The 20162-nt window shown below is 33.3% G+C and overlaps 1 protein-coding gene across 1 annotated transcript in view; it reads left to right on the forward strand.

Moving 5' to 3' along the window:
- Positions 1-20162, forward strand: part of LOC150109376 (transcription factor CP2-like protein 1) — a 311379-nt gene that overhangs the window by 43090 nt on the left and 248127 nt on the right. Inside the window, exons 4-5 of the mRNA XM_090407787.1 lie at positions 1228-1413; positions 8473-8705. Coding sequence (XP_090263913.1) covers positions 1228-1413; positions 8473-8705 — 419 coding nt within the window. The remainder of the gene's footprint in view (positions 1-1227; positions 1414-8472; positions 8706-20162) is intronic.

A 20162-nucleotide genomic window follows, 5' to 3' on the forward strand; every position in this document is an offset into this window, starting at 1 on the left:
GGTGATCAGGATTTAATAGTTAAAAGTTCTACAAATGTTGCTGTTAGCAGGATTAATAAATATATTTAAAGAAAGGCTTCCCATGGACAGAGATAAATGGGAATGAAACAGGATGAGATATTGTTTATTTATTAGGTTTGAAACCTGGACTGTGAATGGATATTGACTAGTAGTTACTCATGTTTTTATGGGCCTAGAGAAATGTGGAGAAATAATAGAAGCCAGTTTTTGTTAGAGCAGTGCCCATAGAAATACCTATAGAAACGGCATATGACAGAAACAGAATATCTGTGACAAAGTGATTGAGGTGAGCCTGGGAGGGGAGAGAGCGAGAGATACAGTTAACTAAACTCTCCTCTTCTCTGGATAAGTCGCACACTTTTAGGGATGTTTTTGGAGTGCGATTCTCACATTTGTGATAATAGTGCACTATTTCAATTGTAAGATTACATCCCATTAAAAAATAAATAAATGAAAAATAAAAGAAACACTGAATTGATGTTACCAGTACCACACTGTAGATTTTGGACTCATCATCCAAACTACTATGACACTGCTACCATCGAAATACATCATCTATTGGCAATCCCATCAATAGTATTTTTTGTCTGTGAATTGTGTTTGTTCTCATGGCTTATTTGTTTGGATGTGGGATGAAAAACTTGAGTTTCTGGAAGTAAAAGCCCTGCTGTCTCTGTATGAGATCAGTTAACTCGCCTTCAAATGAAAAAGCCCATATAAAGATATGTCATCATGATGAGAATCTGTCAGGTTTTTCCCCCATTCAAAGGGCACAATGTCCTCTTGTTCTTCCAATTGTACTATGGAGGTGTTCACATTGCCTCACTAAACCGAAAGATTTTAGCCCTGTTGTAAAATGCATTCAGAAAAACTGTTCACCTGTAGAAAATAAACATAAAAAATAAAATTAGTATCTGGTAATCAGAAATTGCCAAAAATACTCTATGAATTTTAATCTTCTTTGGATATAAGCAGTTCATTGTCAGCATTCTAAATGGTGTTTGCTCACTTTCTTCAAAGTAGCTTCAGAGATATAAACATTATTAATTGGTCAAGTCTTGTGAAACGCTGGATTTTTACCCTATTAATAAAACAAATTACTTTATTTATCATTGTGTTTGTTCATATGAAGCTTTGACAGTGATGTTAATTTGATGATACTGTATTTTAATTATACAATACATACTATTATCATTTTGACTCTAGGGATACATCTAAAAGTGGTGATAGCAGAAACCAGAGTGAAGATGTTTTACCCTCTCATGCAATAGCAATTCTGCATGGAAAAAAAAATAGACTAACTTCTTGTTTGGATGAAGATGTTTCAAGCGCCATTAAACGATTTTGTGTTAGTAGTGAAGTGGATCAGTGTGATGATTCCTCATCAATTAGGTATATTTTTCTAGAAGTCTGTGCATATAGTAATATTCTGATGTTATTAACTGGGCTAAAGAATAAAGGAATTATATTTAATATATCACATACTAAAGCAATAAAGTTGTAACTTAATGAAAATTTTATATTAATTTTAGTAATTCAGTGAAGAGTTGTGTATAAAATTACTCAGTTTCCTATGTACATATTTTTTCTACTGAAAATCTAAATTTATTTTAGGACACTGCTTTTTTTTTTTTTTTCCAACATTGCAGTCATTAAATCTCATCTCAAATATATATATGCATTGCATAACTCCGATTTTGGATGTGTTATATCTTACTGAAATGACTTCCCCATAACAGCTATATGTATTGGCTTTGTCAGACTCATAAATTTCATTACAAAAAAAAAAGTATAGTTTTTTTATGCATTTTTTAAATGGAGAGCAAGGAGACTTGATTTTTTCCTTGAATAGATGTGTGATTGTTGTTGCAAGATAAAATTATGCTTTCCTGGTAAAGATGTTGGAATGAAAAGAGATAAAGTGAAAGAATTAATTCCTGCCTGAATAAATATTTTAAAAGATAAACAAAAGAGTGTCTAATCATCTTCATTAAATTCCTCACATGTACCCTCAGGGTGCATGTGAGGATACAGGATATATGATAGTACTGCATGAAAAAGTTACATCATTACTAATTTCTTATCGACAATTTTCCTCAAAATGGATCTGTTATCTGGCAAGGTGCCAATATTATCAAATCTGGCAGAACATTTGATGGTTAAAGCTATATAACTGAGAGAAGATCTCCACATAGTCTTTAAAGGAATGCAGAGAACTGACTAGGGCTTCTGACCTATAGTCTTGTGGTGCACCCTGTTAGGTATCTACCTGGATACTGAACGAATGAGGGTGGGCTGGCAATTTGGTCAGCTGGGATTTAGCTGACCAAATTGTATTCTTATTGGCTTAAACAAAAATATAAAATGATGATACAACATGACAGAATTTCATGCTGGTTGGAGCATTGCCCGGTTAAACAAGGCCCCTGTTGTTTTCGCCAGGGAACCAAGGCAAACTGCGAAAAGTCAGCTACTGGAACAAATCCTGAAACATGCCCAACTCAATATCACCAGAGCTCAAGATTGGTACTATCAATATAAGAAGCCTGAATGGCAAAGAAATGGAGCTAGTTAAGGAATTGGATAAGTACCAGATTGACATAATAGGGGTGACTAAAACAGAAAAGACAAAAGCTGGTAAGATTTTTCTGAGCAATAAATATAAAGCGTTATATTCAGGCAATGGTCAGGGAAAAGAAGGTGATGTGAGCAAATATCAGAATGGAGAACTGGACAATTTGGAGAAAAGAGCAATGCTAATAAAAATGGCAAATACCTGTTGAATTTCTGCTCAAGACATGGACTGGTTATTACTAACACCATGTTCCAACATAAAAATGTGCACAAATTCACATGGAGAGAAGAGGCTAGGAATAAGAAAAGTCTCATTGACTATGTTATTGTTGATAGTGATGTTTTCTCTCTGGTGCAGGACACCAGAGTGTACAGAGGATTTGAAATTGGAAGTGTTCACTATTTAGTCTTGAGCAGGATAAAATTGAATTTCATATTGCAAAGAATAACATGTAAGAAAGTTTTAAACCGAATAAAAGTTGAGCAGCTCTCAGATGTAAACTGTACACTAAAATACACAAAGATTATCGAAGAAAAAATGAAAGAGCTTGAGAACAGAAACCAAACCTTAGAGATTCAGTGGCAAATCCTGAAGAAAACATTGATTGATTCAGCCAGAGCAGCATGTGGTGAGGTTGTCTGCAAGGATAGAAAAATCAGAACTCCATGGTGGACACAGGAGTTAAAGAAGGCAATGAAGGAAAAGAAGAAAGCATATCGAAATTTCCTGGCAAATAAGTGAGCTTGTGCTCTCAGAGAATACAGACACAAATGTAAGAAAGCTAAACACTGTGTAAAACTAGATAAACAAAAGTCATGGGAAGACTTTGGTAAGAACATAAAAAATAAATATCAAGAAGGTGGCAAGATATTTTGGAGGTTGTTGAAGAAGCTCAGAAATGGAGGAAAGAGTGCTGTAAAAGGAATTAGAGATGATAAAGGTGACATGAAAAACTGGTAAAAAAGATATCCTTGATGTATGGAGTAATTACTTCGAAAAATTGCTAAACGAAATAATCAGTGACAGCAGCAGCACAGTGGTAAAAAACACCGACAGGAATACATATCCATACATATCCATACTTGAAGTGGAAAAAGCCATCAAAAGCCTGAAATGTGGAAAGGTAGCAGGAGTAGATGATATTCGACTAGAAATGCTCAAGTATGGAGGTAGAAAAGTCTTACAGTGCCCATGCATCGTTCAGAAGGGTAGAGGAATGAATTCCAGATGATTGGAGTAGAGCTGTCATAGTAACCATATATAAAAAGGGAAATAAAACTGTCCATTTTAGGCACATACATAAATTATGGACTCTACAACCATGTTATAGAAAACTATTTTAATTTCCCGACATTTCAACCTTCATATTAAGATCATCTGGAGTACACACACATATACAGAGACAAGCTGAATTACATTTCACACAGTAAGCTAAAGAGAAAATGATTTCATCAATGGTTATGTACTTGCATGACCTCTAGTGAAAATAGAATAAAATAAAAAATAAATAAATTAAAAAAACATCAAAGCTATATTCTATTTAAGATAACACCAGAGAAACATTCTTTCATATAGATAGTTTTCTTATAGTAACAATGATATCCTAATTTAACATGACAATTGTTATATGAGATTTAAGATTCTGGATTCCTATGGTCCTATTTATAGTTAACTCTTAGGGAGAAAGGTTAAGTGGATAGAATATGTCTTCCATATGCTTGGGATTTTTAGACCATCATTATTGCTATAGATTAGGGTGGTTGATAAAAATCTCACAGGCTTCCTTAAATTTACGTTCATACCATTTTTTGCGTGATGTAAACTACAGGTGCTTTTCCAGTCAATTCTATGTAAAAGAATTGAAATAAAACTAAACTAAAAGTAAGGAAATAAAACTGAATGTGAGAATTAGAGGTATTTCCATAATGAGTGTTATTGGTAAGATTTATGTAAGTATACTTGAGAAAGATTGTGGAGGGGAAACTTGGTGAAGAACAAGCTGAATTCAGGCCAAATAGAGGCTATCAGGATCAGATTTTCACTTTATGACAGGAAAAAGACCCAGAGGAAGACCAAGATATGGGTGCATTGATACAATAAATAGTGCCTTAGAAGACAGAAATATAAAATCTGATAATGTTGGAGTTTTGACAGGTAACAGATTGATTTGGAGGAGAATTATAGATAGGAAGTTGGTAATGATGTAGGTTTTTCATGTAGTTCTATCATATCCTGTACATATCAGGAATTTGATGATGGTGATGAAATAATGCCACCTGTTGACTCTCCTAATATTTCTCAGAACTATCATATTTGTAGTCTCTAAGTCTTTGATCAAGTATTTTATATCTAACCCAGTTCTCAGATCTGTAGGTTAAAATTGGTTTGAACACTTTCTTATATACATCTGGTTTATTGTGTGGACTCTTCTTCTATATACATTTATTCAGTTGACTTCCTACCATACAAGCTTTACAAATTCTGTTGTCTGTTTTCCATATTTAATTTGCCATCTTCACTAAAAATTGTGCCTAAATAGTTTTACTTGTTCTGCAGGTTCTCCATTTAGAATGTAGTTGATATTTTCAATGTTTTTGTCTATTTTTATGGTCTGACTTTTTATTGCTGATTTTCATACCAAATTTATTTCAACAGTTATTCAATTTAGTCAGGGTGACTGAATTGAATCTTGCGCACTTGTATTGAATTTATTTAGAAGAATAATGTTATCTGCATAAAGAAAACAGCTGAGATTAACATCTCCACTTTTGACATCAGGTTTAATACCAATTTCCTTCATATAATGTGATCTATATAGATACTGAATAACAGAGGGGATAGTGTACATCCTTGTCTCACACCCGATTTAACATCAAACCGTCTTCCTGTATCTCTTTTAATTCTAACTGCTGACTTACAACTCAGATTTAGACTAAGTATTGCTTGGTAAAATATTCCATGTACACCATATGAATGTAGCATTTTGAGCAGCCTTTCTCTTGGCACCTTTTCATGTGCCTTTTCCAGATCTATCAAATTTAAATACAGCTCTTTGTTATGCTCCCATCTTATTAACAGTTTGTCTTAATGAAAATCTGATTTTGACAATATTCTTGTAGAAAGGCTTATACGTTGGCAACACATGACTATTAAATTATTTAAGGAATTTACAATGCATATACGTTGTAAATTCCTTAAATAATTTAATAGTCATGTGTTGCCAACGTATAAGCCTTTCTACAAGAATTACTATCATTCACAGAGATTCCATCGCATGCAAGGCCCGCCAATACGCCAAACTGAAGTTGAAGATATCTAGACAATTAAATCATCTGACCTTTCTTGACAACATGTATTTGACCTGAATCCAGCTGGTTCTTCACCAAGCTTCCCTTCCACAATTTTTTTGCCATTTCTCAATTTATACAAGTATTCTTGCATAAATTTTACCAGGAACAATCAGTAGGGAAATATCTCTGTAATTCTCACATACTACTGTATTTCACATTTTATAGATGGGTACTACGAGAGTTTTGGGTAAAAACCACTTGTCCTTTCTTCTCTAAGGAACACATAGAACATAAGTTCAGGAAGTACCACAAAATGAGTCCAAGATGAACTGTATAAATTGCCAAAATCATAACAAGCATGCCAAAACCAAAAAAAAACTGGAAACACGTGGTACTAAGCAACGACTGTCCAACATACAACTACTATAGACAGCTCAAAATTCAAAACATAGACTATGGAAAGCAATAATAAAGTTATCAGAAACAGCATTACTTCCCTGGCATGCAAATAAATCTTCAGTGCTCTATCAAGGCTGTAAATTATTTAACAGAACTCATAAATAGAAAATATATAGGACTTACCTTAATACAAGAACCTTACAACCATCATCAACAAAAGTATGTGGCTTTCCAACTAATTATAAAATATTTTCCAAAAGATCAGAAAGAAAGAGAGAGAGAGAGAGAGCTGCAATACTCGTGGTCAACCCTGAAGTCGAGGCAATATTAATTTCTCAGTACAGCAATGACAACTTGGTACTCATTGAAATTACATACAGCAGAATTAAAACTTTTGCTGTGTGTATGTATCTAGACTATCGCACTGACATAAAATAGGACTTAGAAAAAATGGGTAGCATCGTGGATTTTACCATCAATCACATAAGTAAAACTCTTCCAGATTTTTACCAAACAACAGGTAAAAATCTGGAAGAGTTTTTACCATCAAATTCCCTACACATACTAAATGACAACTGTAATGTTAATGCTTCATGAAGAGGACACTTTTCAACACATAAACATCACATCACAGTTGTGTTAATAGCCCAGGTGTGCAGTCACAAATCTGGACACCTCTGAGTCCCTTTGAAAAGATGTACAGACCCATCCACTGCAGCGAGTCTTAGTGTTCCAGTAGTTTTAAACCACCCAGAAGGCAAGACAGGGTGTGCTGAGATAATAGCACCTGGAAATCATTGGCTGTGATTGGTTATTGTGTCAACCAACTCAGTTGAATATTCTCATTTGTCACGAGTTGCTGTTTTTGTTTCTTGAGTTTCATCTGTTTTGCATGCGTGAAGTGTGAACTGATGTGTTTAGGACACAATATAGACAAGTAATTTTCTATAAATAATTTATAATTTTTTTGCCTGTTTTCTGCTAGAGCCTTTGTAAATTGTATGATTATAGTTGAAGGAGGTTGAAATGTGTATATAAATAAGTAAGTAAACGAGTTATTTCAGCGTTTCTTTGGTTCAGTCCAGAAAAATAATAATTTCCCAAGTAACTAGTTTCTCTGATTAGTATTATATGGTTGTATTTAAAAATTGCAAAATTCAAATTATCCATGTCTTACTCTAGTATTTGTCAGTGATAAAATAATCTCTCCGTGAAGTGTAAAGCCTTTGTGCTTCTCACATAAACAGTGTGCATGAAGCATAGCTTTTGTTCATTTGACCTTTATGCTTTTCGTATTTAAAATTATATTAATTGATAAATTAAAGTATTCAAAGTTATCCTACAATTAATTGCATTGGACCAATTAAGATGAGCACTGATGCACCATGCACTCTTAAAACTTTCATACATTAATAAAAATGCAATCATGCAGTCAAATTGAAGTGAATTTTGTAACATGGTTGCATAGCCATATGACAACACACCCAACCTAAATGAACTTGCAATGCCACTGATATATATACACTGAGTTAGTTTTCCATTCCAATTTGTGGAATCTGTTCCTAGACGTCTGCGAGCCATGATTGCACAGAGGAAGGCCACTGTGTTATTAGGTGGATGTCCTTCTTAATGCAATGCAAATTCAGTTTTGTGTATATATCACACACACACAGTACTTGTTTTGTAAAACAATAGGTGTAAATATAAATATGCATTCATTGCTAGCAGGAAAATTTTAAAATTAAAATGATACTGCATTCGTGCTTCACATGTCACTGTTAATAAAGGTGCCTGTATGGTAATAGTGCATCCTGTCCCTTAAAAAAAAAAAAAAAAAAAAAAAGCACTCTATATATAAATCATTTGATGTATTTTTCAACTTTGAGTTTTATATACCAAGTTTGTTTTTTTAAACTGGCTGTGTTATCCTGCTATAGATTTTTTTAAAATTTCATTTTACAGTAGAGTGTGATTAGGCATTTAAAATTGCTAAAAGTCATAAGCATTTAATTCATTTTTTTGGAAAATAATTTTATGTTTTTCAGTTTTTATGTTATTAAGAACTCCCCCCCTCTACTTATGATTGAAAATGATGCATTTCTTTTTCATTAGTGTTGTCCTGAACATTAGCAAATAAACACTTATTTCTGTATGCGTCATTAATATAGATATTTCATTTTTTTTCAGGTGTCGTCATAGTTCTTCAGTACCTGATCTACGTATTGCAACTTCTTCCACACCTATTATGCTAAATGCATCTGTATTAAGTCAAATGTTACAGTTATCTACCTCACCTCCAACATTGTCAATTAGAGATTGTTCTCCACATCATAAGAATAGCAGTTTTCAATATGTATTGGGAGCTGCTACATCAATAGCCACAAAGATTCATGAAGAGACCATGACTTACTTAAATCAAGGTTAGTTGTGCTGAAGTATACCTAACATGACATTATATTCTTATTAAGTAACTAATGTTTATTTGCCTAATACAGGGAAACTTATCTTAATGTTTCATTTGAAAAGTCTTTTTAAAGGACATTTGATAATCTCACGTCTTTTAGACATGTGATTATCAAATGTCATATATAATCATATAAAACATGTTCAAACTAGTTTTAACATATAAATCTGAGAGTTGAATTTGAAAAAATAAAATAATTAGTTAATATAGTACATATTTTATTTACATAAATATTTTATTGGCATAAAATTTTTGCTCCAGTGTCAGGGCTGCATTTATACTTTTGGAGGCCCAAGGCGCAACATCATTATGAGGCCCTCAAAAATAAGCATTTTTTTAGTTTATTGAAAATAAAAGTCAACATTTCCATAATAACTCATTTTAATAACACAATACAACATTGGTATACATATATTTGCATCTTAAAAAAAGTATAAAAATAAATCAGTTCAAATTTAAATAAAAATATTAATAACTAGAAGTTTTTTTTTCTGGCTTTGGTTTTAGCAAATATATCTATAATGTCATCATAATTGATCGAGTCTATTACATCTGATTCAATGCATAATAAAGACAGGTCACTTGTTTTATTTTGGTGCAAGTTGCTTCTTAAATAATTTTTTATTTGTTTGTTTCAACACTGAAAATGAGCGTTCAGCACTTGCATTTGAAATAGGCATTGTCAAAAATATTTTAAAAATTGTTTCTACGTTCAGAAAAGTAGACCTTAACCCATCGTTTATAAATTTGTCCATATTTTTAATTGAAGAATTTTCTTCCTTTATCATTATTAAAAATTGCTTAACTTCATCAGTAAATTTTCTAGATCAATATCAGTCCCATAAGTTTGTAAAATTTTATCAATACTAGCCTTGTACTTGTGCTTGATCTATATCTTCCTTCAAAAAAATGTCAAACATATCTAATATGTCGAAATAGCTTTTTGTTCTTTCATTAATTTCCAAAATTAGATTATCGCAAATGACATTAAGTGTTCACAGTGAAATTTTCTTTCCCATGTAATATAATCTCATTGTTAGATTGTGAAACTTCATCACTCTTTTTTTTTTTTTTTTTCGTTTTTTAACTCTTTCCTTTTCATCTTTAAATTTTGTCTCATCTGTTAATAAATTTGCTTCTTCATTTACAGCAGCAAAACTATTTCTTATATCTAAAATAAAACCAAAAGAGTGTAACAAATTATTAGCTAAAAACAAATCCATATCGGGATCTTGTAGAGATTTACGAGTAGCATTTATTCGTTGTAAAATTTTGCCCCACATAACTGTTAAAATTGCTGTTTCTGGTTTGTCAAAATGTTCAGCCAATGATGAGCTCTCTAATTTAGAAATAGGTTTTTCATGGGAGAAATAGATAGTTCAAGTAATGCATCTTTAATTTGTTTATATCCACATTTCAAAGCCAATATAGCGTCAGCTCTTGCGAACCACCTCGTTTCACTTAGTCTTTTAACTATTAAAGATTTTTTTTCTAAATGTTTAAGGAATATATCCCATCTTCTTGTTGAAGATGAAAAGTAATTATATACATTTTGAATAAAACAAAAATATTGTGCTGCATATGGACAAGATTCCACGGCATAGTTGCCAATTAAATTTAAGGAATGACTAGAGCACGGTATATAATGTGCAGAGGTATATAATGTGCTAGGCTGAAAAAACTACGTTTTTTCAGCCTAGCTCGTAAACCTGTATAGATACCTTTCATATTGGCAGCATTATCATAGCTTTGCCCTCTGCACATTTTTATATCCAAAGATAATTCTTCTAATTTTTTTAATACTACCTCTTCTAAATATAAGGAATTATGTTATGTAATTCTGATGAACCCGATAAATGTTTCTCTAATGGCAGAATTTGCGGCAACATACTTAAATATCATAGCTAGTTGTTCATTATGGGCAATGTCTGGCATTGAATCCAGTATTATTGCAAAATAAGCAGCTTCCTTAATTTCTGATATTAATATTTCTCTTGTTTATTTTAGCTATTAACGCTATGAATTCATCACAAGTATGGTAAGAAAGATAATTTGATCTGCCAGAACCACAGTTGGCGTACATTTTCATGTGATGTTTTAAAAAATCATCAAATTCACTTAAATAATGTAAACACGATAAATAATTTCCGCAAGAATCGGAAAAAATATCATTTGTATTTCCTCTAAATGCTAGCCCTAGTTTACTCAGTAACTTAATGGTAGCTATTATTCTTTTTAAAACCTCTCTCCAATAATTTTCTTTGATTGTATTTGTTTGATCAATTCAGAATCAATTCGACTATTTACAGAACTTGATTTTCTTTTGCGATATGTGCACATCGCTTGTATATGCTCAGTAGAATGCTCATGATCACATAATTTTCGTGTTATATTTCCCCAGTCATTAAAACCCTTCATTGAGTTATTATTTGACTTAGAAAACAATTTACAAACAAAATGGTAAATTTCTTTGCTGGTTTCTGAAAAAATTAGCCACTCTCGTTTCTCCTTTCTTCCATTCGCCTTTTTATAGTAAAAATGTGATATATTTACATTTCTGACATATATTCTATTGCGTTCTGTGTATTCTTTTTTTAAATTTTCGATTTTACCAACATTCTGGGGCATATTTATTAAAATATGCTCGATAAACTGTTCATTAATAGTAAGTGGCCACACTGCTATATTGGTAGGATAAGAGGTACCGTGCTTGCTGGTAAGTACAGACTCCGATTGAAAATTTTCTTCAGAATCCACTTGATTTGTTTCATTTACTTCTTTCTCACCTTCTATGTTTTCTACATCATTTTGATGTTCTTCATTTTCACTTTCATCTCCTCCTGATAATGATACCAATGTTTCGTTTTCATTCCGAGAGCTGTGAAGTACAACTTCAGTTCTGCGAAATTCTTCATTTTTGGAATGCAAGAAAGACAAAATTGCCCCCTTTTGACTATTTAGCTGTTTTTTATTTTCTCTAAGTCGTTTTACTAGCTCTGGATTCAAATTTTCTTGGCATCATTATGTGAATTAATCTATCAAAAGCGAAATAAATATTTATTAAATCCAAAATAAACATATAAATAGAATAAAAAATTACGTTAAAAGCTTAAAAAATAGAAACAGTAGTATCTTGGTTTTGTTAAAATAAACGAGTAACAGTAAAATAAGAATAATAATTAATTGAATAATATATTCTTACCAACTGCAACAACTACTTTAACCATATAATTAGGTATATATACAGTATACTGCTTTACAAGTACTAGCCAAATAACAGTAACTAAACTATCAGTTTAATTACCATTTTTTTTGGAATTTCCTTTACTGTTCTATGATATTTGACCCTTTTTGGTGCACAATTTATTTATTGTGTCTCTTCCCAAGAATATAAATGAATTTCACATGTATACAATAAATATTAATATTCAAAAAATCTTGGTAATATTAAACTAGCAAACTTGTAAGTCATTTTATATAAATAAATGACTAACTTATATCGACGGATTATAAATAATTATGCAACTTCTACGATACTTTATATTTAATATTAAATTTTCTAAATAGTTTAAAATCTTTTAATGTAATTCTAAATATATATATTATTTACACTTTTAAATATTCCATGTAATTGAATCATAATTAATTTAAAGAAAGATGTAATTAAAATCTTTTTGTGAAAGATTTCAATTGCAGTGTTAATTATTGATTTTGAGAATGTTGATTTTGTTTGACAAGCTTCGTTGACAAGCATCATAGTTGCTACAAAAATTCTGAATACCGAAAAAATATTAAAAGTAATAATTTAGTATAGGGATAAAAGTTTATTTATTTATTTTTTAAATAATTAAATGCAATCAAATTAAGCTTGCTAATCAAGGTAAAAATTGGAACCTCATAAACTGTAAAGTTCAGATATTCTCACTAAAAATAAACATTTTGAATTTACAGTAATAAAAATTATAGCAAAAATCATCATATTTGAAATTACAACATTTATTTATTACAAGATTTATTCAACTCCAGCTTTGATTTTTTTAAGTTGCAGTAATAAGCATAATAATTCCAGCTTTAGTTAAAACGTAGAGGCAATAAATAGTAACCATAACTTGCTATGCTCACTAACATCCACTTTTTTACTTGACATTTTACCCTAAAATGACTAGAATCTTGATGCACAAAAAAATGAACTGAAAAATCAATTTAATTTATAAATAATAATAAACTTGAAATTCAAATGCTCTATTTATGTGATATAGAAACTGCTCTTACCCAACTAATTAATACAAATAACAGCAGCACACAAAAAAAACGTGTTGTCTCTGGAACATGTTTCAAAATGATTGCAAAAACTTTCTTTAACTTAAAAACTTATTTACTCTGTTTACAATATCCACTTATTAAACTTCTAGTATACTTGCAAAGAGGTTAGCTAACTCTCCATTAAGTTACTTTTACAAACTGTATATCAACTTCAAATATGCCAATAGATTCTCTTAATGGCACTTCTTGTTACTGTTAACCTCCCAAGCAGCCAGGACATCTATAGACATCCAGCTAAATCTGGATATGATTCAGCCCACCTGTTGAAAGAACCGGGATAAGAAGTGCAATTTGACCGTCATGTCCATTAGAAGGTGTGATAAACCCTCATGCTGAAGAGAACGGTTAATCGGATTATCTCACTTTCGTAGCTGCCTCTCAGTTGCCTATAACAAGAAACGCACTTCCTTGTTCTATGCTGGGTAACTGGATTTTAGTTATATAGGATAGACTAAAAATAGGGAAATTATTTATATTTTTGTTTTCTCTTTTTATTGTACAATACATTTTTAATGTCTGGACAAAATAAAAATCTTGCATAATTTCTTCACTTAAATATTGCCTTACCTTGGAGAACCAATTCCATTTTTCATTTTTTTGCAGTACAAGACAAAATATTTTTCTTTGTTCTCGAAGAAATTAATTCACGATAATTATTTGAAATATTCTTTTAAAAAAAGAAAAGAAAACCAACTGCCGATGTTCCAGATTATATTATTTTTATTTTTGTACAAAACCATCGAAATCGAATAATACTTCACAGAGTTCCTTTACTTTGTTCCTGGCAAGATCTATGCAAGTATACTTGAGAAACGGTTGAGAAAAATTGTGGAAGAAAAGCTTGGTGAAGAACAAGCTGGATTCAGGCCAAATAGAGGCTGTCAGGATCAGATCTTCACTTTACGACAAATAGTCGAGAAAACATGGGAATATAACAAAGATCTGTATTTAAGTTTTGTCGATCTGGAAAAGGCATATGACAAGGTCCCAAGAGAGAAGCTATTCAATACGCTACAGTTATATGGTGTCAATGGGGCATTATATCAAGCAATACTTAGTCTTTATTTGAGTTGTAAGTCAGCAGTTAGAATTGAAGGAAGTACAGGAAGATGGTTTAATGTTAATTCTGGTGTGAGACAAGGATGTACATTATCCCCTCTGTTATTCATTATCTATATGGATCACATTATGAAGGAAAGTGGTATTAAACCTGATATCAAAATTGGAGGTGTTAATCTCAGTTTTGCTTTATGCAGACGATGTTATACTTCTAAATAAATCCGCTACAAGTCTGCAAGATTCTCTGACTAAATTGAATAGCTCTTGTAATAGATATGGTATGAAGGTCAGCAATAAAAAGACAAAGACAATGAAAATAGGCAGAATCATTGAAAATGTCAACTGTGTTGTGAATGGAGAACCTGTGGAACAAGTAAAACATTTCAGCTATTTAGGCACGATTTTTACTGAAGATGGTAAATTAAATATAGAAATAGACAACAGAATCAGCAAAGCTGGTATGGTGGGAAGTCAATTGAATAAATTCATATGGAATAAGAGAGAAATTAGTCAGAACACTAAATTAGCTGTATACAAGACAGTGTTCAAACCAGTTTTAACTTATGGATCTGAGAGCTGGGTCAGAAGTAAAACACTTGACCAAAGACTAGAGACTTCAGATATGAGAGTCCTGAGAAAGATTATAGGCGTGAACAGATGGCATCAATGGCAGTATCATATTAAAAACGAGGATATTAGGAAAGAACTTGACATTGTCAGCATCCAGGAATGCATTAGTAGAGGTAATCTCAGGTGGTATGGTCACTTAAACAGAATGGGCGAGGAAAGATTTGCAAAACAAGTGTTCTCTGCCAGGTTGGCAGGAAAACGACCGAGAGGAAGACCAAGATATAGGTGGATTGATACTTTACAAAGTGCTTTAGACGATAGAAATATAAGATCTGATAATATTGGAGTGTTGACAAATAACAGACTGATTTGGAGGAAAATTGTAGATAGGAAATTAATAATGATGTAATTTTTTTCATGTAGTACTATCATATCCTGTACACCCCTTGAGGGTACATGCAGGAATTTGATGATGATGATGAGTTCCTTTAGGACACGCTGGAGCAATTTTGCTTTATAGAGAATAACATGAAATTCTTTAATCATATCACTAAATTTTTTCTTTATATTATATAGTAATCTGCTGTTCTTTGTACTTTCAATTCCTTGGTTTCCTTGTATAATTCGTCATTACAAATGAAATTAACAGTTATGATTTTAATTTTATATGTAGATGTTTTCTGCATAATTCAGATATTTTATTCTCTAATTTTTAAAGTAAGCGATACATTTGCTTATTTTTATTATTCAAAATATGTATATCAAATGCATCAAATGTGAAATTTCGTTTCCTTTCACAATAGAATTCAACTTTATTTTGCCTCTGATAGTTTACCCCCCCCTCCCCCGTTGCATCACTATCACACACCCGAAAACTGTTATGAAACATAGGTACAGTTTAAGTTAACAGATATTATCCCATATTGTTTCTTAGCCGAATAAGAAACTCAAAGAGTTCCATGCCGAATATAGAAACTATAATAAAGTTCGGCGATTCCAAACGTAAGCAGATACCTGGATAGTGCAGCAACTGACCCTTAAAGGTAGTGCAAGCTGAGGCAACTCATACAAAGGGTGGAGCAAGCTGAGGCAACTCATACAAAGGGTGGAGCAAGCTCCGATCACTATTCTTAATATTTACCCATAATGCGAACTTAACTCCTAGGAGCTGTATTATTGTTCAACATTATGAGAGGAGGTCACTACCCAGACCGGTTTCGACCTTTTTTGAGGTCTCATCAGTGAGCAGGTAGACCTAGTTAATACCATGTTTGTAGTGAACAGAACTTACATCCCTTCTATGAGAATTGCCAAGAGGTGTCCTATTAAATTACTAATTATAATGAAGAGCCAAAGGCTTCAATTCGGCGACATGAACATATTTAAGTTAAGGGATATTATCCCATATTGTTTCTTAGCTGAATAAGAAACTCAAAGAGTTTCATGCCGAATATAGAAACTATATAAAGTTTGGCTCAGCTTGCACTACCTTCAAGGTAACAGATAAGCTTAGGTGTTGATGGTTATTCATGACTTATTTTTCACAGTATTAACAACACCACAAAAACTTTTATCAACAAAGATGTTTTATTAACGCTTATATTTCGCTGATTTTCAACTCAGCATCATCGGAGCACAACACACTTGTATACGCGACAGTGAGTGAGTGAAACAATATAATTGCAAAAGACAAAAGATCTAAAGTCTTATTATTGGTGCCCTCTAACAAGAGAGAGAGAGAAAAAAAAAAAAGCAGCTATCAGAGTTTTTCTTAGGATAACCGTCTCCCAAATTTTTGGCAAATTAATGCAACCATATTTGTTAAGGTTGGGAGAATTCTTCAAAGCCATTGCTGACTCAAAAAATAATCTTTCAGATCTATAACGACTCCTAAATAGCACATTCGTTTTCCTCCATCTAATCCTGTGTGAAGGAGTGTCCAAAGCATGGTCTGCCAGTCCCGACTTACCATAGTAATAGTAGCAAAAGTATCTTTCATGTTCTACCATGCGGATGTTCACTGATCTTCCTGCTTGCCCATAATAGGCCGAGTCACAGTCACAAGGAACTTCATATGCTTTTTTTTTCTCTCGAGTTTCTGGTACTAACATTTAGCTTGCATTTAGTATACAGTTCTAATCCTACCAAAGTGACTTCTCTTCCTCTTCTTTCATTATATCTGCCTCTCTTTGATATCTAGCCAGCCCCCTCCATCTACAATGACTACAACCTCCAGCTCTTCAAGAAACACATCAACAAAATCCCCTTAGGAAGTTTTTTCACTTAGTTAAATAAATTAAACTTTCCATGAAATTATATTCTTGCTTAATCCATTATCCAAGTGTAAGCGAAGTTTGTGCAAGAAATATCTTAATGACTAAGCTACTTGTATATAAAGGCTAATTAATTCACATCAGTCACCTTAGTATCCCATAATGCAAAGCACACATCTTTTCAGATGTGTATAATGCATTATGGGAAGGGTCCCCTACCCAGACTGGTTTTGGCATTTATTGAGATCTCATCAGTAGGAGCCAGACCTAGAAGAGATATCAAGATTGAAGTAATGCAGGAGTCATAAATTTCTCATATGCAAGTAGTGAAAAGGTGTATTGGAATTTTCTGGATTAGAGAGATATAGAAAGCTTTTTCACTTGGTTATAAATTAAAGTAAGGCAATTAATGCGAAGTCATTTGCTTCTATATACAAGTAGTCTAGTCATGAAGATACTTCATGTGCCAACTTTGTTTGCTTATGCTTAAATAAAGAATTAAACAAGAATATAATTACTTGGTAAGTTTAATTTAAAATCCCCTTAACGTCTTATCCGCACATTGCACTATTGTATTATTGGATTTTGAACCTTTTTCTATGTGAGATTAAAAAGGAAACATAAAAGGAAAAAAAAAGGAGAAAAGCTTTTATCAGGAGAGTACATTAGCACTATCCAAACAAAGTCAGGCTTGTCTGGTTGAAAATCAAGAGAACAAATGATTTTCTCATGTGTATGAAGAATTTGTTTTTACAAACCTTATATTCTTACTAAATAGCTTAAGGAAATTACAACGTACAATAGAATATACATTAAAATAAATTTTAATACACTTCCAATATTTCGGCAACGTCACGTTGCCATTTTCACAGGAACTTAATAAAAGACACGTGCATGCAAGCACGACACACGGTAAATGAGGACAAAGCAGGAAGCTATTCTTTCTCCTAAAAGTCCTGATGGTGCCGCCTAGCGGGCAATGTTGGTTTTCTTGGTCGATTGGGCTGAAGGTCTACTGATGTAGGTTTCCCAAATTTGGGGCAGTCTCATGCAACCAAATTTGTTGAGGTTTGGATTGTTTCTTAGGGCTGATTCCATGAATAGACTTTCGTATTTGAATTTACTACGGTGTATTATCGTGGCTTTCTTCCACCGTATTCTATGGCGGGTATCCAGCGCATGGTCTGCAAGACCAGAGTGGCTGTATTGGTGAAACCGGATGTAGTCCTTGTGTTCTGAAATTCTGATATTAGCTGTCCTGCCTGCTTGGCCAAAGTAGGACAGCTTCCAGCTGCAAGGGAATTGGTATACACTAGGTAGGTCTAGGGGGGAGAGGTTGGTCTTTAGTGGAGCGGATAAGGGATGCCAATTTTTTATATGGTCTGTAACAATAAGTTAAGTCGTGTTTTTTTAGGATTTTTGTAATTTTTTCCGAAGTGCCTTGGATATAGGGAACGGCGATTTATTTAGAGTAAGCCTTGTTGTGAAGGGGGGTGAAGGGGGGGAGTTGTAGTTTATTGGTTTCAATATTATTTGGATTTTTTGGGAGGGTAGCCATTGGCTGAGAAAGTGTTGAGAATGAGAATGTGGTTTAGTTCTGTGGGTAGGGCATTGTCATTTGAACAGATAAGTTTAGCCCTGTTGTGTAGTGTCTTAATGACTCCATATTGTTGTGAGGGGGGGGGGGGGGATTGTTGGTGAATGTATCTGCCTGTATGGGTGGGTTTTCTATAAACCGAGAAAACCAAGGTTCCATCAAGCTGGTGGGTGACTAGTGTGGCTAAGAAAGGAAAGCAGTTGTTTTTTTCCTCTTCCAAGGTAAACTTGATTCTGGGGTGTTGGTTGTTTAAGTGTGTTAGGAAGGAGAGGAGTGCATCGGAGCCATGTGGCCAAATAGCGAACACATCATCAACATAGCAAAGCCATATGGTTGGTTTTTGTTGGGAAGAGTTTAAGGCTTTCTCTTCAAAAGTCTCCATATAAAAGTTGGCCAAGGGCAGAGAGAGTGGAGAACCCATGGCTGTCACCTCTATTTGTTTGTAGAATTTTCCTTGCCAAACAAAATAGCCCGAGTTCATTGTGAACTGAAATAGGGCTGTGATATTGGGAGGAAACTTAGCTTGGGTGTCTTAGGTGTTAAAGTGAAGGTAGTTGCTTCATCATGGTAATGCCTTGGTGCATTTGTGCAAAATTTGCTGGCCAAGAACAACATGGTTGGGTTTTTTTTTCTCCATGCTGTCTGCATGTTGCTCCTTGTGCCTTCGTTTTGTTACTGAAGATGAAACTGCAGCTCAGAAAGATGGATATTTGAAGGCATTTCAGAAATGATCATTTCAGAGGGGTGCACAGCAGCTAGGTTCTCATTCCTGCACCCTGTTAGTACCCATTAGGGGAACCTAAAGCTGCTATCAACCAAACGCAAGTGATCGAACTAAAATGCTCCTAAATTTCTGCCCTAAAGGACCTGGGGCCAAGCCTAAAAATAATATCATTTAATATTGAAGGTTTCTCCAGTGTCAAGCAAGATCTCATTGCAAATATTTGCTGAGATAATGACTGTGATGTGCTCTTCCTGCAAGAAACTCACAGAGGAGAAGGTACTGCAAGACCTTACACCCATGGCATGAAACTCATCAAAGAAATACCCCACAATAAATATGACAGTGCAATATTTACGAAAGGGAACTTGATCCCATCGTCCATTGACTCAACGAACAACAGAAACATTGAGATATTATGATCACATTTAAAAATATCTCAATAACCTCAGTCTATAAACCACCAGAAGAAGCTTTCTCCTTCCCTGACATCTTCCTCAATAATAATGCATATATGACTAATGTTGTATTAGGTGACTTTAACTGGGGTTAACTGGGGTTACACAAAGTCCAACGAAGATGGAGAACTTGTTGAAAAATGGGCTGAAAACCTTTCTCTAAACCTGATACATAATCCAAAACTCCCTGCATCTTTCAACAGTGGCAGATGGGATACATAATCCAAAACTCCCTGCATCTTTCAACAGTGGCAGATGGAAGCGAGGCTATAACCCTGACCTCATATTTGTTAGCTCAAAAATATCCAACATCTGTGTTAAAAAGGTTTTAAATCCGATTCAACATACTCAACATAGACCTATAATGCTTCAATTCAACCCAGCAATTATGCCTAATACCATCGCTTACAGA

This window comes from Typopeltis vanoorti, chromosome 2 (genome assembly GCF_054136105.1).
Source record: "Typopeltis vanoorti isolate ZY-2024b chromosome 2, IOZ_Tvanoo_1.0, whole genome shotgun sequence".
Taxonomy (NCBI): Eukaryota; Metazoa; Arthropoda; class Arachnida; order Uropygi; family Thelyphonidae; genus Typopeltis; species Typopeltis vanoorti.